This window comes from Vanessa tameamea, chromosome 24 (assembly GCF_037043105.1).
Source record: "Vanessa tameamea isolate UH-Manoa-2023 chromosome 24, ilVanTame1 primary haplotype, whole genome shotgun sequence".
Classification (NCBI taxonomy): domain Eukaryota; kingdom Metazoa; phylum Arthropoda; class Insecta; order Lepidoptera; family Nymphalidae; genus Vanessa; species Vanessa tameamea.
Window position 1 is genome coordinate 9432253 of NC_087332.1, and position 18790 is coordinate 9451042.

General features: G+C 35.4%; 2 protein-coding genes across 6 annotated transcripts in view; one reads left to right on the forward strand and one right to left on the reverse strand.

Moving 5' to 3' along the window:
• Skel (Skeletor) overlaps positions 1-13905 on the reverse strand; it is a 78996-nt gene extending 65091 nt beyond the window's left edge. For all 5 annotated transcript variants that reach the window (XM_064218831.1, XM_064218828.1, XM_064218826.1 and 2 more), the window contains exon 1: positions 13747-13905. In XM_064218831.1, coding sequence (XP_064074901.1) covers positions 13747-13783 — 37 coding nt within the window. In that variant the 5' untranslated portion in view covers positions 13784-13905. The remainder of the gene's footprint in view (positions 1-13746) is intronic.
• The window catches only part of LOC113403204 (uncharacterized), a 140012-nt gene that overhangs the window by 106328 nt on the left and 14894 nt on the right, over positions 1-18790 (forward strand). The gene's annotated exons all lie outside the window — the stretch shown is intronic.

Sequence of the window (18790 nt, forward strand, 5' to 3'; positions counted from 1 at the left end):
AAGTATTTCGCCCTACGTTGCCCGCGACGTGTTCAGAGCAATGCGAGTTATTCATCAGACACGTAACTGTACGTGTAACGCATTACGTCGGTCCGTCTGTGAAAGTGCTCTCAGGAAAGTGACACGGCCTTAAACGTTTCTTGAAAAACATTCAGTTAAATAAAAGATTATCGGAGATAGAGATTCAGTTTACGACTGCATATCGTGTATATCGATCGGTCTCCATAGCTTCGATATGTTAAGCCCTATAATATATATCAAAATTAACCTAATATACTTTATTCAAGCGTTTACAAGAACTTTTTAATCGTCAAAGTAAGGTTCTATTTAATATGAATGTAACTACCACCGGTAAGGAATGTAGATTCCACTGAGAGCAGATTCTTCTTCGTCAAACGTGAGCGTGTATTCATCCTATTCATTCAAATTTTTAAAAACTGTATGGAAACTTCTTCTGTTCACTAACGCAATTTTATAATTTACGTGTAATAATATTTTTTGTACTGTCTCTGTTAAACCATAAGTTAACCATTTTTGGTTTCAAATAAACAAAAAAACTGCGTCACTTATAGTTTATCCGTTTATGAAGTTAGAAGCGTCCAATAAATTCCTTCATTAATGAAGCCTTTGTAAACGTTTCAATCGTCAACTTGTAACTCGTGATGAAAATTAATCACAACGAGGCTGTCGGCTGTTGTTCATGTGACTGTCGAGTGTCGTCGAATATAATGAATCTTTATGATAACAGCGACACATTTAAAGGCCACACGATTTATAATTATTCACATTTTATTTATTAATAAAAAGCTTCACGGGGTGATCTTGCCTTATGGACACATTCTAAAATTTACGTGTAAGTGACGTAAGACCTCGGCTTCGCGCGGTTGCTATTTATTAATTTTAAGAATGATATCACTCAGAAATAAAATAGAAATATTATGGAAAATTTCAATTCGATTACACATTTTATATGCATATTTTATTCGCCGTTAATTTAATATGAAAATAATGTGAATTCAGTACAAATGCCTCTCATCCGATGAGATGTACTTTTGCAGTGAGGAGAGACAATACGTTCATCAGAAATCAATTCGTAAAACCCAATCAGCAATTCTCAATCACTCCTGTTTTAAAAACTGACAATTCTAAAAATCCTGCAGTCGAATATAAACCCTATTTTTGTCGTCATGAAATACAAATTCATATTTCTGGTCGGCAATATTCGACGGCTACGTGATACGTACGTGCATATATTTACATATCATGGCTTTATTCTTAGGGCGTTGGACGTGTGTTTCTAATGACAAAATAATTATCGAATTTGAGCTCTAATTTTGCGCAGTAAAGTACAATTTCGCTCGGTGAGCTAGCTTAATCCGTGTATTGAAAATGCAAAGGTCGAAAGCTATAGGCGTTGAATACGTGCTAACGAACCCAAATGCATTGCTGAAACTACGAGCTGCCTTTTGTAAAATTCAGTTTTTTGACGCTGTTTTTATGTTCTCTTCACACTTGCTCTCGCACACACCTTAAGCCACAGACAACCCCATAATGACTGTTTATAAGCCCGTAAACTAAATGTTACAAATTTAAAATGTACAGAGTAATGATAATATAAAAAGGTATTCGCATTCGAGGCAGTAGTTCGATACTAATCGTACACTACGCTTCTAATAGTATTTCAAAACAAAACTAATACAAAAGAAAACTATAAATAAACTTTCATAGTTATATCTCTTTGATGAAAACATTTCATTCGACGGTTGTAGCGCGCTCTGAGATAGTAAATATCTTATGCAAATTTATAAAGAGCGTGTTACACATCAATAAGAATATATTTGTATTTAAGCATTCTAATTTTAATCAGGAGTAATCAATGTAGACTGGACCGCGCGTAAACGTGTTCCAAAGAAATATGTTGTTGACAATTGCTGTATTCGCAAAATCTTTAGTAATGAAGTTAACAACTTAAGTCCATTACAGTAACAACGAATGTTGACAAGGAAAATTGCCAACATATATATTTTACACATATATAGACGCAGCTCAGTATGTAAGTATTCGTACATGTATTTCTTAAAGAGTAGAGCCATTATTATAAAACATAAAACGTTTAATATAATTGCGTTTACGAAACTGCAGTGATAATTGTATTTTGATTACTATCCAAGTTTTATTTTACAACAGTGACTGTCATTTGTAATACAGTTTCGGCGATTTTATTTTATGCAATCAAACATTAAAATATCATCTCGTGCGTTATTGACGGAAATATTTAAGTTATTCAGTTGTTCGAAGTAACACGTGACGTAAATTACTTTGACATTTTGTTAAATTAATTAAACTGAGACTTGAAATTTAAATTAGATCTTTGTTCTGTAATGTCACCCATGTTAACGATGATCTCAAGTAAGATTTCATTAATAAATTACATAATTTATTACTTAAATATCATTTTATTTGTTTCTGTATACGTAATAAATTGTATAAAATTGAACACAAATAATAACAATTTCAGTGCAACATGACTCGTGAAAGGAAATATGACTTTTTGATTTCGATGAATTCCTAATACTAATCGCCCCGTGGTCATTATTAAAAAAAAAACTGCTGAAATTTTCAATACTGATTTTATCAACCAAGTACCAAAAAGAGAAGAAAGAGATACTCTATCATCATATATTGTATAATAATTGGCACATTTTTACACATGTATAATTTATATTATTTATAATATTCCGACTATGTATTTGCTTTAACTCATTAGCTAGTACGTTTGCTATTTACTCCCCGAAACGTGTATGTAATAACAAAGCGCTCTCTGTGGACATATCTCACTGCTATCAGAGAGAGTGATCCTCAATGTGGAAAGTCACCGACGTCGAGGTGAATGTGTGTGATGTAACCGCGAGCAACAACGAGCATTTCTTTATAACACCACAACTAATTGTCCGCAGGACTTCTTCGGCTTCACTTTAAGACATCTTGTTTTATGTAAATGTTACTAATCTTAATTGTATTGCGTAATATTTTTGCTCAGTTTTAAATGACATGTCATAAAAATATTATTTTAACGATATGCTCGTTAAAATAAATATATGTAATAATATATGTATGTCTATGCATTGAGCTACGAATTGTATCATATTTAAAATATATGATATCTTAGAGAAATGTTAAATAAGTTGGCAGGTTCTTATTGTCTCTCTGAGACGACGCTAGGAGTGATTGTAATAATCCAGCTGTATGGGATGTTTGAGTATTTAAAGTACACAAAGCTGTATGTAATACCATAAATATCTTTTAAAAGTTTGGAGAAAATCATTTAGGAAAAGCTTAATTCGTAAACTCGTAAAATATGGACAAATTTGGTGCCATTTTGTCTTACGGACCTTTGCCCTATAGTTTTTCAGTCGACAGTTGGATCTTTTAAGGCTCATTGATCTCATTACGGTAAATTATTGAAATAATTAATATATCATACAATCGTTCACAAAGTTTAAGTATTTTATTTTAACAATGAAAAAGCAATAAGACGCAATTGACTGCCATCGCCGAGGCCGTAAATACTGCAACTCGCCTCTCGTCTGCTGTCGCCCGTCCGAGCTTGTGACGATATTAAATAATCTAAGAGTGTCTCGTCGCTCCGGTACTTTCTCGCACTCACTTTCTACGAATTCTTGTGTTATTACTGCACTTGCGCTCGTGCAACGAGATGTGTGACGTGCGACAGACTCACGTAGTGTCCACTGTACTTATATGTCATAGTTACAAGTTGTATGATATTTTAAATGATATACGGACAAGAATTTAAAAAACCTTTTTATTAAATTTTGTTACTATAATTTTACTTAGGTTATTTATCAGGAATGTTTGAATTGTTTTAGGAGACTTCAGTTTCTATAATCGTAAAGTGGAGCGACGTGTCGACGTGATTTGAAAACGTCCGTTATAAGAATAACTTTGTGAGCACTAAGTATGTCATGCTTGCGTTTAATTGTAATATTGTCGTAACAATGATTTAAACTGAAATAATATATTAATTCGTTCAAAACTATGCATTCCTATAATACTATTCAATCGTAAAACTAGTGGTCTTGAATATCGTATATAACATAAAAGTTATATTTACGAGAACGTTGATAAGAATTCCGATAATGATTATTAATCTTAAGAAAGACTTCAACGCGTTCAATACATTTAAAGCTTATTGATCTTTGAAGTAACTTTGTATCAATTGTTTCTACCGGAGTGGGTTGAGCTACGGTTTCGAAGAATGCATTCGAAGGGAATTGATGACTCTCTGGTAATCTTAAGTTGCAGTCTCTTCGTTAAACCGAGTCCGTAGAAACGTCGAATATCTTTTCAGAATTATAGTAACTAACATAATATTTATTAAAGGACCGTAAGAATTTTAAATTACATTAAAACAAAATTTGTTAATAAATATATATAATGTTTAGAAGCGAAAAATTATTGTGCCATTATTTTAATCATTAATCATGTGTATATTTATAAATAATGACGTCAGGGAGCAGGTGTTCTTTGCAAAGTATCGTATTATAATTACTAGTTTTGTAAAATTATAATTTAGTTAAAATGAAATTTGATCGAATTGCTAATGATTAGATCCCCGGGCGGTCTGATACTACGCAGGATCTCGAGTTATAGACCTGTTTGACACATCTTAAAACAAATCGTTATTTACAAGCGTCCTCGCGTGGGTCCCGAGGTTCCACCGGCGATACAGGTTGATACTGATATTGGTTGACTTCTGTAGTTACTTTAGTTGTAGTTCTTTTTCGTATATTTATTTATACCAGATTAACGGTTCTCGAGATTAGCAGTAGTAGCCTGCAGGACATTGGGAAACCGCTGAACTCAGAGTGACAAGGAGTAGGGGAGTCTATGTTCAGCAGTGGACCTGTCAAATGTTCATGGGTGGATATAATCATACAGTACCATAGACCTTAAACTATGCATGGCTTTAAATAATTATGGAAATAAATAAACTAAAAGAAAATCTTTTCAGCCAATTTATCATTTCTGTTTATTAAATAATGCAACTAGAAGTTATATTATAAAAAACCACTACTGCCAATTCCCTTTATGTGATGTTGTATAATTTTATGATCGTACGCGGTGACGGAGTTTCTATCCTCAGTAACCGAGGGCAGTAAGTCACTAACTTCTGAACTGACAACTTCGCTCGTTACAGACTTACCGATTTTTTAAACAGACACTGCACCGCGTATAGTTTTTTTATTCAGAGTTTTTTTTATACTTTAAGGAGTTCATCGATAACGATAGAAACCATTTAATTAGTCATGTAAACAAATAATACCTTAATATGATTCTTGAGTATCTTTATTTCATGAAACGCCTCAAATAATGACACTGTAAAAATATGTACTCTTTGAATACATTAGATGAAGAAAATCTACTAAAAATTTTACTAAATACTAAAGATTTTAATATAAACCTCGTTAGTAACCAAAGAGCTTTTTATTTATTAACTTTAGAGCCGACGAATAAATAAACAGACTAATAGTATTCACATAATAGTGTTCTTCGACACAGACTCTGTGTTATATCGTAAAAAGTACAAGTCGCGTCAGCCCTGGTATGTATTACAATGCATTACTGAATGCGGTATCACCGCCAAACAATTACTTTTGAATAGTTTTGTCAAATAAACATACCTACTTTATTCTACATTAGGATCGCAGTCGTCGCGAGACGGATACGAGTCAAATGAAATAAACAAAAGAACAATTGTTTGGGTGATTAAGACTTAAATTCAGTTCAATGAAAACTTGTTTTAGTTAAGTTGTTCACATTAAAATTTCAAAGTCAATAATTACGACAATAGCTTAACGTTTATTTCGTACTGAGTGGACTCATTGAATTAAAACACGTGAACCTTAAGCGAAGACTTCGGGTTCGAGTCCGAGCATATTCTGCTTTCATGTTTTTCGTATTTCTCGCGCTCGGCGGTGATAGAAAAAATTCGGAGGAGACCTGCATGTGTACGTTGAAATTCGTCCGTCCTCCAACAGGCCTTGATGTAGCGGTGGTGGAAAAAGAATCTACACAGAATTTTGTTACGAATTATAAATCTAATACTACTTTATTAGCGGAGGAGGACATGTGTCCTTAACTTCCTTATCTGCGCCGAAGGACACTTTTACGTATTACTCCTCATTTCACATATTTTTTAATGTCACCAACACACGAGGAGCGGTGTGTCGCAACGGCTGCCTGACAGCGGTTCCCACCACGTTGGGAAACTCGGCGACAATACGGCGCGCTTGTGTAACGTATGATTATATTACGAGGCTTGAATGACTCTTTTTACATTTGATTGGCTTTATGCTTTTTTATTTGGGAAGAGAAGTTCGTTATACAATATTCGAAACAAAGCAAAAATTTACATAACACGTAACCCGGTACGAGATTGGTTTTCTCAGCGCCGCTGTTGTATACGAGTGTATCTGTTAGTATGTGTAGTTGGAACTCTTAGACTCGTGCAATTTCAAACGAGCTTCATCGCATCTTTGAGGGCCCAAATACCGTCCCTTCTTGCCCCAGTCTGGGCTCTTTGAGACATTCCTCGAGTGCTTGTAGTTTGAATTTGTCTTGTCGAGAGACTTTTCATTATTATCTTTAAGTATACGAGATACTTTCTTCCTTTAAGAATATTATATTATACTCAAAAACGTCTGTGATGTATTAAAGCGGATAACGTTTATAAATAGATATAATACCGTGGCTTCTACTTTAGGTCAGAGAATAGAGACGATCTCATCACAAATATTTTAACTGAATATGCGTTTGACTAAACAATACGATTTCATATACAGCTGACATCATCTTGTTTATCTTTGCAATGATTTTTCTTAACTTTTTATTTTACAAAATATAACAATTAAAAGATGAATATTTGCATAATGCTTAACCCTAAATTAAATCAAGAGTTCACTTGTTAGGTTGCCAAGGTCGTTACACAACCGATGCGAACGAAGGTAGTAAAAACTTTTCACAATCCTTTCTAATCAAACGCTCGTAATATTAAACAAGAACGAGCGATGTGGGATAATGTCGATGGACCGCTGCGAGTACCGTTGCCTCTGACCCACTGGTTGCGAGGAATGCGCCGCCGCACACTGCCGAGTTTATAGCTCGTTTTATAAACAACTGCGAGCCGGGCCGGCAATGGATGCGGATCGCTGTGACCGATAGATGTGGCCGAGTGGCACGCTCGGTGTCTGTTATCACACATCTAGAACACTTTTGAGTCGATCTTTGGTGATTTCTACAACGGCACGGTTTATTCCCGGCCCCGCACGTTACTTGCTTTGAATTACAAGTTTCATTTAACAGCTTATTGCACAGTATAAAATAATACCGTTTTTATGATGATATTAATGTTGTTACATTTAGAAGCATTTGTAATGAGACACACTGGTATAGAAATAATATGAGTATTGTAATCATTCTAACTCGCAATTACCTTTCCCGGGCTTCATGTTTGTGCTGCGCGATATAGACGTATTGGCCAATATAGCGTATATTACAATACTATCATGTGACTTTTTTAAAAAGAAAATACAAAAATATTCCCATACTAATAAAATGTTCTACCAACATCAGCGCCTTCAGCTAAAGGCTCACCAACCGCGGTCTACGTTCACTTCGATTTTGCTTCGTGCTGATTATCGAGTAAATCAAAAATATTATTGTATTCGTCACTTTTACTTGAAAATATTTTTTTGTGTTCGCAAAGAATTGTATTCGGTTCACAGAGACGTGAACATCGATTCGATTAATTTGAATTAAATTTCTTATAATTAGTTTGCCTTTCTCGACTCCGCGTCGCGTCGTGGGAATCGACGATTGTGAAAGTTATGGTGGATAGGCGAAGGTCACGCTTTGATTGATCGTCTCTGCAATGAATTCACGAATGAAGATGACGTATTAAATATATCACATGCTCAGTAAACGGAGATGAGACAGCCACAGAAGATTACGCGTTCAAATCTGGGCAAGCCGCTCATATAGGAAATGTTATTCATAGTACTTCCCAGTTTAGTTTAGTTTAGTACATAAGTGTCCCACAAGTGGGTTAAGGCTATCCTTTTCTTGGAAAAAATATGCAGCTGACTTCACGTATACTCTATTCCAACCATATCAGGAAAGAATCCGAATAAACAATATTTGACAGCAAGTTGACGCGATATCATTGGTGGAGAGCTTGATTAATCTATGATATTCACTTTGGAAGTTAAATTAAAGTGGAAATAAATAGTTAAGTGTGCAAATATATAGAGATATATTAATCATAAACTCTTAGTAGTGCACAACATAGCTGAGTTACTAGCAAATCGCATGAAATACGTAAATCTAAGGTTTATTTATCTTTTCTCCTACTTCCATTGGAATAGGCTATAAGTAGTAAGGTAAACCCAAAAATGCATTATTAATTATTAATAATTAATATATATTTGTAATTAAGTAGATCCCTTATATCAATGTACATATGTATAACCCCCAATCTACCTCAACTAATTCTAAGAACTCCAATTTAAATCCCACATATTCTAACACACTGGAATTACAAGCGACATTCCCTTTATAGTCGCCTTTGAGGGTTTATAGTCGCCTTTCCTTAACCTTGATCGGTTTAACTTCCGGTACTAGCAATCGCTCCAGTGAATAACACAGTAAAGCAATCGCAGTCATCGATACCGAACACTTCGTCAGCGCGCTCGACGTCTCGCTGCAAACCTATTTCATAAAGATTTTCGTTTTCACTTAAAACTGGACGAAGCTCATCTATTCTGTTTATAAATTAATCTATCACGAAAATTTAAAATTTTAAAACTTGTGCATAGAGCTTCTATTTAATTTATGTATAAAAATTTTACGGTCAACATTATCAAAAAATTCAAACTGTGTACACAATATTAGCTCGGTGGTGGAACTGGTTTATAATTCTGTTGCAAGATTCGACATACAGTAAGGAGCAGATCAAATAAAAAAAAGAAACCTAAATTTTTCTAAAATCGTATTTTGAAAACTTGCACTCCTCAATAATGCTTGTCTGAGCTTGATACACAGGGATCTTTATTACGGTAAAACGTGGCCTTACCGTAATAAGGTTCCCCGGATTCTAACAACATTAGTCGTAATTGATGCATTCGGGTGACGTCAATTAATATCAAACATCGTCAAAGCTTACGGTAGTGATGCCCTTGTCCGTCCTGTCAATGTCCCATCGCCTGGCGATAGTCGCTCGTAAACATCAACGAAAAGACAAAAAGCTCCGCCAGGAATGTTGGCGCCGCCGCTCGTGATACTGTCGCGAAACACGAGAGGCCCGCGGTCTATTGCGGCGTTTATTAATTCAGCAACTCCTTTTATTATTTATAGCACTAATGAATTGTACGAAATTCGATATAGCTTTATTTTGTAATTGATTTTCAAAACCGCTACGGAATAAATCTTACAAAGCGTACACAGATACTAGAGTAGTATACCAGCGGAACATTTTCCTAAATTATCAATTTACCAATGATTTTGTAAAGGTAAGTGTATAGATATGATTTCCCCAGTTGCCGATCGGTTATCCTCTCCCCTGGCTGATACCTTATATAGTGGGAGAAGAAAATAAAACTAAATAAGTAATTCCTTAAAAACAGGGATTGTTGTTCTACCTGAACTCTTGTGAAGTAGTAATGCTGTTGATAATGAACGAAACTCATAGATATGTCATGTTCGTTCCCGGTCCTCCTCCTCGACTCCGTTACACTTGTGCCAGCTCCGACTCTATTTACATACGCCGACATTTGGCGTTAAGTTGTTAATATTAAAATATGCACCGACGGCACTTCTAACGCTACAATATTTTAAAATATCATCTTTTTTCAATAATTCTCGCCCTCGTAACTCCGTATTAATTTTATACCGTTTTCCGCAAACTCACTTTTACAACATTTACACAATATAACGCCACAATAAAGGTCAAATCTTTCAAAGATATACACGACTCTCTGGTATTGTTCCTGTTTATATTGCTATAAAGAAGAATACAATGTTCCAGTGAACAGAACACGTATGTCTCTCGTGTGTTGAACCGAGCAAGCGGCACTTAGTGTTCGAGTTCTTCATTAGCGTTTATAATTCATTTCGTGAAGCCACGGGTGTACCGAGTGCATGCTGTGTGTACCAGGACAGAATAGGTAACCCCATACTGTATGTATGTACGGAAAAATATTAATGTTTTTATGAGAACATGTGATTCTCATAAGATTGGTACAAGGAACAAACACAATCTTGTTGCTCCTGTTACTCGACTGCGTAGAGTCAGTAACTCTTTTGTGGGGCAATGTATACGCTTCTACAACAGGATCCCAGAAAGCGTTCAAAATGCTTCTGTTGCCAAATTTAAAAAAATTATTAAGGAACGCTTGTGTGCGAAAGGTTACTATACAATTAGTGAGTTTATGTTTGATAGCACACCTTGGGAATGAAACGATCGCCTCCTGGCTGTTTCTATTCATATACAATTATGTATCTACTTAATTTGACAAAAAAAAAAGAAAAAGACCCGCTGAGTTTCTTACGCCGGTTCTTCTCAGGTCAGGGTGTTCCTTTTTCCGAACCGGTGGTAGTGTTTAATTTGACCATCAATAAGTAAGTGTGATGCTTCTATGTTGAATAAAGGAATTTTGAGTTTTGTGAGTTTTCATACGAGTTTCGCAACACTCGGGTCCGTACGTGGTCGCCTCACTCGCGGTTTAATATTTATTTATCGAGATACAAAAATATTATGAATGTCTTATTTATTTAAATTATTAAAATAAAGCTTTATTCCGTTTGTATATATGACTATATGACCTTTGTGTTTTTTCAAGTCAAACATTTTTAAAAATATAAATGTATTTGTTTATATTGCGTGTTCTCCATTAGAAAAGACATCAATAATATTTGCATTTGTGTCAGCTACTTAAGCACATTTAAAAATCGTATCGTAAAATTATATGATATTTGTAATCTTAAAAATAAATTTCTTAATTTATTAATCACCGGCGACAAGTTTACACGAGTATTTTATGTGTGTGAATAATTCTAGTGAAATAACTTCTTTTGCTGTATAAAACTTCATTACATTTTTTTACGTATAATACAGTCGTAATACGGCATCTCTGTTTAAAATCTGACCAATCGGCAACGTAGATTAATTTGAAAGCGTCAACTTCACAACAGTAATTGTTATCGATCCGTTTTAGAAAATAAAAGTTTACGCAAAGTGAACCGAAATACGTCTGCCCGAAACCGTTTGTGACTTCCCTCTCGCTGCGGCTGCGCCTTAGATTGTTCATTTCATGCGTTTCTTAATACCGTAACACTAAAAGGACTCCGATTTTTTGAAATATGAATAAAATTTTTAGAATATCAATTTTTTTTCTGGCGATTATGTGATGGCGGTTAGATTCTCAATCGAACTCGTCCTGACCGATTTTGCTCACGACGGGCGATCTCAATGGAGACCAGCCAATAGCGTAGGGCGTTTTATAGTACCCAAGTGTGTGCGCAAACACAGGAGCGCTCAGTGTTCCCTCACCTCCGACATGACCTGCAGGAGATCAGGCGCAGGGCCAACGGCTTTCCGTGCTTTCCGAGTCATAAGAGTATACACACTTGCAACATCCAGACTCTGGGCTCTTACTGAGGATTTTTCGACGGCAAACCTTTGACGGACGTTAGACGGTAAACGGAATACTCAATATTAATCAAATGTTATACTCGTAGAAGCTCATCGAAATGTAAATTAAACCGAAAAAAATCGACAAGAAACGCAGTAGTAATAGTGTACATATGCTCGTGTGTCCAACAAAAGCCACAACAAGTGCACAGATTGTATCTACGAATTCACATCAGGAACTACTAATTACCGTCTAATTTAAATATTTAATTGTCCGTTAGACGGGAAGGTAATATATAAAGGAAGGCAATATAACTTTAAGATTCGACCCCAAGGAGCGGAGCAGAGACCACAACCTGTGTGAACGGGCGAGAACATTCCAAATGTAGCGTGGACGAAACCGTGGGATGCAGCTCGTATAATATATATAATTTGTTCACTATAAATGTGAAATTAAATTAATCTTTCGGAGTCATCACGTCTGTAACATTTCAGTTAGGTCGCGGTGATCGCTTGTCATTGAACTTTGTGCTCGAACTTCGAACGTTAATTATTTTCTTATTTGCTAAAAATGACGTCATTAATTATGAGCTACGACATCGCATAAAGTATTCTTACCGCAGCGCCGCTATCCCTCTATAAGCATTAGCAGCTCAGGGCCGCCACTCACAGCAGACACGAATTAAAGCACACACTACGAGCTATCTTGGGAGACGTATTTTCCGGTAAAAACATTTTACTACGTACATTAGGTTTTGACTTCCATCAGTAGTACGTACTTGTACCAGCTCACATTTATACTCGTACTATTTCTGCGCGTCACGAAACGATAAAGCTGCCTTAAATTAAAAGTTTATACCTACTTTAAAACTTCGATCCGATAGCAAACTACAGTAAATTCTTGTGACGTAATTAATAGGCAGCAGTGCCGCGGTCAACTTTCCTCGTGACTGTTACGGGGGTCCTCCGCTCAGCAGAATAGTTCGCGAACAACTTAATTTTACTGGAATCTGTCAAGTTTAACGAAACAAAGTTCAATTTTAGCAAATGCAAAAATCTACTCTTTTGAATATCTACACATTTTTGCAAACTACTTAGTGGCCTTTTTTAGAATGCCTCGAATTGAAAATTGCTATACGATTAATTTGTTTAAATTGTGTGTTTGAAAACATCATTCATATTTGTATGTGAACGAAATAAAATGTCCAATATCAAATCCCATTGTGCCGCAAGTACTAACGCAGCGCACTGAGCAGTTCCCAATAAAGGTAGGCTAATACACGCGATAGCTCGGCGCCGCCCAGCGAACTACTTTTACAAAACCAGCGGTTCGTATCCGTTTAAAGTTATTTGTAAGCAGTACCTAGATCTTGCTTCGAATATACTTTTCGAATATACTATTGAATTATTTAAATATTGAGAATCTATTATTTCGAAGAATTATCGGAGTATATAATGTAATAATTTTGACAGTCCTCAGCAACTTCATAATATATTGTTAAAATAACTTGAATATAATCTGCTTGCATATATTTCCTATAATCAACGATATTGTAATATCATAAATTATAATTAATCTGCTACTAAACTAATTCCGCTAAGACCGAATTAGACAGTTTTTAGAACGTAGCTTTAAATAAAACTTAAAACGAGACTTAAATGAAACGCTTCAATTAACGTTACGCTTTTTCTGCATTGATTATACCAATATATCTTTGTAGTTTATTATATCACGTAATTTTTCTTGCTCTCCTTTCTGAGTATTTTCTAGACCCCTAATAGAATAGATTGAGTTTTCTTATAACTTATTGTATTGTTACGATTCCAAAAGTCCGGAACGGCCAGTTCATTGCGAATGAAAATAAATTACGAGACTCCGTTATTTACTTACGTTAATAACTGACTTGTATCAAGTCAATAAACGCGTTTAAAAATAAAATGTAATCCAAACATTTAATTAAGTATTAACCAAGATCAGATTAAATATAATTAATAATATATTTTTAGCATTAGGTGTAATACATTTAAAAAATATTTACCGATCCATAGCAGCAGCGCGAACGCCGCGAAACGCATCACGAATAATAAAAAAATCACTCAAGAATAAATACAAGAATCGACGAACACGGTTGTTGTGCGCACGCGCTAGCGCCGGCGCGTCGCGATAGACTGGCGGAGAGTGCGCTCTGCGCTCGCGCAGGTTATGCTAACGAGATGCGATTAGATGCTGCCCGAGTGCTTTAAGAAGTCTCATCAAGCGGTAGAGCTCCTGCTCTGCGCATGTCGGAAAATACATTTGAATGATTTAAAAGACAAAACAAAAGAAGGCACAAAATATCGATATAGTGTCGTCCTATGTTATTTTATTCAAAGGTTATACGAGTCTCGGTCGCAGCGATAGGTGATAGCATGGCTGGTGGAAATGCATCGAGCGACCCGCGAGGTGTCATCACATAACCAGTCATTCCATTTTACCGCCAAACCTCAATTCTCCAATAAATGGTTTGCAGGGTGAGTGAGCCAGCGCTACTACAGACTCGAAACATATACTCTTTTTTATGGTATAGGGAAGCTCACCTGATGGAAAGTGACTACCACCTCCCATGGACATCAGCAACACCGGGGGCTTGCAGGAGCGTTGCCGGTCTCTAATATACTCGTAGCAGTTTGGATCGCGGTGTGAGTAGTTATATAGAGACAGTGTTGTCATCAGTACCGACTATGAATTCACAATTTCAGGTTGCATGTAACTGGCACAAAATCCGAGAGAAAATTTAACTACAAAAACTTAATTTTAATACAAAATTTAATAAATTGATATTATTTTAAACGCAAAATAAAATGTTAAGTAAATTTAATATCCTTTTCGGTCTAGGTTTATTATTTACTAGAAAATGCGAGTAAGCATCTAAAATAATGATTTCTATAATATATTTGCAAGTTTGTGAGCTATATACACTCCCAAGTATCCACGCCGAGTTGCGACCTCGTTTGCGAACCTGCCTGACAAAATATTTGCTTGCACCGGAAATTAAATCCTCGGCTATAAGAAAGTTTCATCGCATTGCAAAATTTACTTAATTACAAATATTTCATTGCTCGTAGTAATCAAATGCGAATATCAAGTGTTTTGAAAAACTAAATGAGATTTAAAGGATTGTTGACGTATCCCGTTTGCCAGAAATGATTTGATTTGTCTTTCAAGTTTCTCCAGATGCAATGTCGGGCCATAAATGTTACTTTAAATATCTTGTTCATTTCTATTTACACTAAAATAAAAAAAAACTGTAAAGTCAAGAACGCGTGTAGTCTTAGTAAGAATGCTAACTAGCTGCATTTTCTCGTTGAATCGTGATTCATTTCTCTGAACAAACGATAGATCCTGTGGTTACCACCGCCCATAGACAATGGCACTATAAGAAATATTAACCTTTCCTTACACTGCCAATGCCACCAACCTTGGGAACTAAGATGTTATGTCCCTTGTGTATGTAGTTACACTGGCTCACTCACCCTTCAAACCACAAGTCAACAAAACTGAGTACTGTTGTTTGGCGGTATAATATCTGATGAGTGGGTGGTACCTACCCAGACGGGCTTGCACAAAGCCCTACCACCAAGTAAAAAGTTATAGATCCTAGACCTCTATTGCAGTCAGGACTTCGCGTTTGGTAATGCGCAGGTCAGGATTTCGAACTCTACACTATTATCTCCACCTTTGGTTCTTTCTGTCTGGATAGACTGTCAAAGCTGAGAACACGTCGAAAAAATGGCGACAAACAGTTAGCCACGTACGCACACTAGTAAAGTAGTATGACGTTTGGCGAGTGTGAAGCGTGGCTATCACGCACACCAAGATAATAAAGTTGGCACCCCCGGCCCCGTGCGTTTATATTGTAAGGAATAGTTCACATTTCTTATGGCACCAATGTCTATGGGCAACGGTGACCACTTACCATCAGGTAACCCAATTGCTCGTCCACCTACCTGTTTTATACAAAATAAAATTAAAACGCGTATAAAAAAAAGATTTAATGAAACGTAAACACTTCAAACAACCAATATGTTTTCAGGCTGTTTCAAATAGCTAAAATATAATTATTATTGTACATGCAAAATGAAAAAAAAAAAAAAAATATGGCGCTGAGTTTCTTTCGCCGGTTCTTCTCAGGCCCGAAGTGTTAAATTCCGAATCGGTAGTAGATTTTTGACTATCAATAAGCAAGTGTAAACACTTCTATATTGAATAAAGATTTTTGACTTGACTTTGACTTTGAACAATAGGCCATACCTGTTCGCAAATAAATAAATTATTAAATAATGTTTAATTCACCTTCTAGTAAAACACTAGCAACCCGCCCCGGCTTCGCTCGGGTGCTGATATTAAATATACTACAGAATATAGTATATATACAACGCTCACAGCTTTTTCATTCGGTTCAGGGCACTAATGCACAATGTATTTAAGGAGCTTAATTAAGATAAGGATTAATGCTGTATTGCTTAAAATCACTTCGTAAATAAGCCATAGTTCTCGTAAAATGTAAAGGATAAAAAATGGTTATTGGTGTATGGGTTATCCCTAAGAGGTAGACATGATATACCATCGCGGACTTTATGTAGACCTTTTTAAAGTGTACAATACTGTACTAATAGTTTTGTAGTAATTAGTATATCTATCTCGTAGGGGTGTCGTAATCGCAAAAAATGTGTCTAAATAAACACATTTTATTTTCAAAATTATTAGTATTTCTCTACTATATTATGCATGTATTATACATAAAAACCTTCCTCTTAAATGATTCTATCTATTTAAAAAAATCGCACCAAAATCCGTTGCGTTGTTTTAAAGATCTAAGAGTACATAGGGAGAGACAGACGGCGGAAAGTGACTTTGTCCTATTCTATGTAATGATATGTCACGAACGAGTAAAGTTTGTCGTAGAATTAACATGATAAACATCTAAATAGGGAAATCAAAAAGGCTACAAAGTAATATTTTATTTCATCGTCAAAAGCTTTAATTCACAAACTTTCTCAATTTCTGAGAAGACGACAAAAGTTGAACAATATCTTGATAAATTTATTCCAAAACATGAATCAAAATTAATATTTTTAATTTAATTTCGACTGGATGAAACAAAAATGATCGTAGGTAAAAAATTGCCAATTACAGGTATAGGCAACCAAAAAACACCAGGAGAAGCGGTCGAATATCGCAAGATCACAATGGATTTCATATTTCATTGTTAAAATTATCTGTTGACTGTTTTATCTGTTGATATAATACTAGCAACCCATGCCGGTTTATTAAATAGGTACCTAGATACAGTTTTTTTATAATTTTCTAAAGTATCATTCGAATTATATAAAAGATTAAAATAATAATCTGTGCATATTAAATGCCCAAGATAACATACATATTTTAAATTAATACTTCATTGGAGAGAAAGGCTTCGTAAAGAAACGATAGAATTTTACTGATCTGTCAAACTTAGATAAAAATATTTACTAAGAGCGAAGCGACATTAGGAGAAAGCCGAAGGTATTATCGCGGACTTTTCTGAAGGCATTGTGGTGAAAAAATTTGTGAATACTATATAGGTTACAAACATCTAATCTGATTTTCGGTCTGAACTGATTCGAATAAACTTTGGTAGGGGTTAATTATATCTTTAACAGTTAATAATTTTTCAATAAACGTCGTAGCGTTGATCGATCATATCAAATAGTAATATTAAATAAGTATTATGATCAGATTAACATGTACAATGCATTTGAATAGATTAACGTTATTCCGCACAAATTATAACTAAAACTCCTAATATAATATTTATCGAGCAAGAATTGCAAAAGTGCAGACTACTTGCCTAACCTGCGTTTGTTTGTTTTGTCTGTTTTACGGGGAAGTGTGTAAACTATTAGCGACTAAGCTGCTAATGTCACTGATTTAACTTTGCGAAATTAAATGAAGCAACTCGACAAACACGGACGAGTTCGACTTTCGTTTGATTCGTGTGGCAATTGTGATATTTTATGTAAGAACAAATCGTAGTTTATAATACTAAACTAACTTTAATTATTCTAAACAAGCAGTAAAGTCAAGTCACAGGTCAGTCCCGGAAGAAAATAACTAAATGTAAATGTAGATACAGGCATAAGAGACATAAATCTTAGTTCCCAACGTTAGTGGCATATTGTCGAAGCAAGGAATGGTAAATATGTTAGATTGTCTATGGGTAGAAGTAAACGAAAGCGGACAATACAATAAGCGGAGTGTATGTGCGATTCTAGTGCCATACTACCCACTAAAAATAGCCGCACCCTCTCTGTCGTAGTGAGGTACCATAAAAACATTGACGCAAGTTACCATGACGCTCCGAAGACTGGCCCGTATATTATGTACAAGCAGGTATCCAATACCACGCATCCGCTGAGCCATATGAGCGGCTTTCATTTATAATTATTACGCATATATTTAATATTTGGGATTCATAAAACAGTCGTAGTTCCTGGTTGTCTACTACCGTCCCTATATTCCATAATACCACCAGAAGCATTTTACAATTTCCTGTCGCGTTCACGTAACTTGTACTGTAATAGTGATTTAAAGCACCACTGCTGATATATTATATACATATACACCATTAATAGCTGTGAAGTAGCAGTTATGTGAAAAGCATAATAATGTGAGAGTTGCCGCTTCCTCAACCTCAATGATAACCCCTAAATTTCTTGAATATCACAAATTAACTTACTAAATTTCTACCTCTCACTGCACCTAAATTTTGACGGAGCGAACTTATTATCTTCTCCAAATACCGGTGAGAGATCCAGAATCTACTGTCTCTGGCACAAATTGAAATAAAGTATATTCATCAATAAATTTGGAAATCGTTTACTTCCTTTCTCATTGAAAATATAATTGAAAACTAAACACTACTTTATTGGGGCGATGGAACGGCGCAGTAAATGATATTATTAGGCGTTGTGAGTTGTGACGAGCTCAGTTAGTGAAAGCGACCTGAACACATTTTAAGATTTGTAATCAGACGGATTTTGCGAAAATAATCCATACCACAC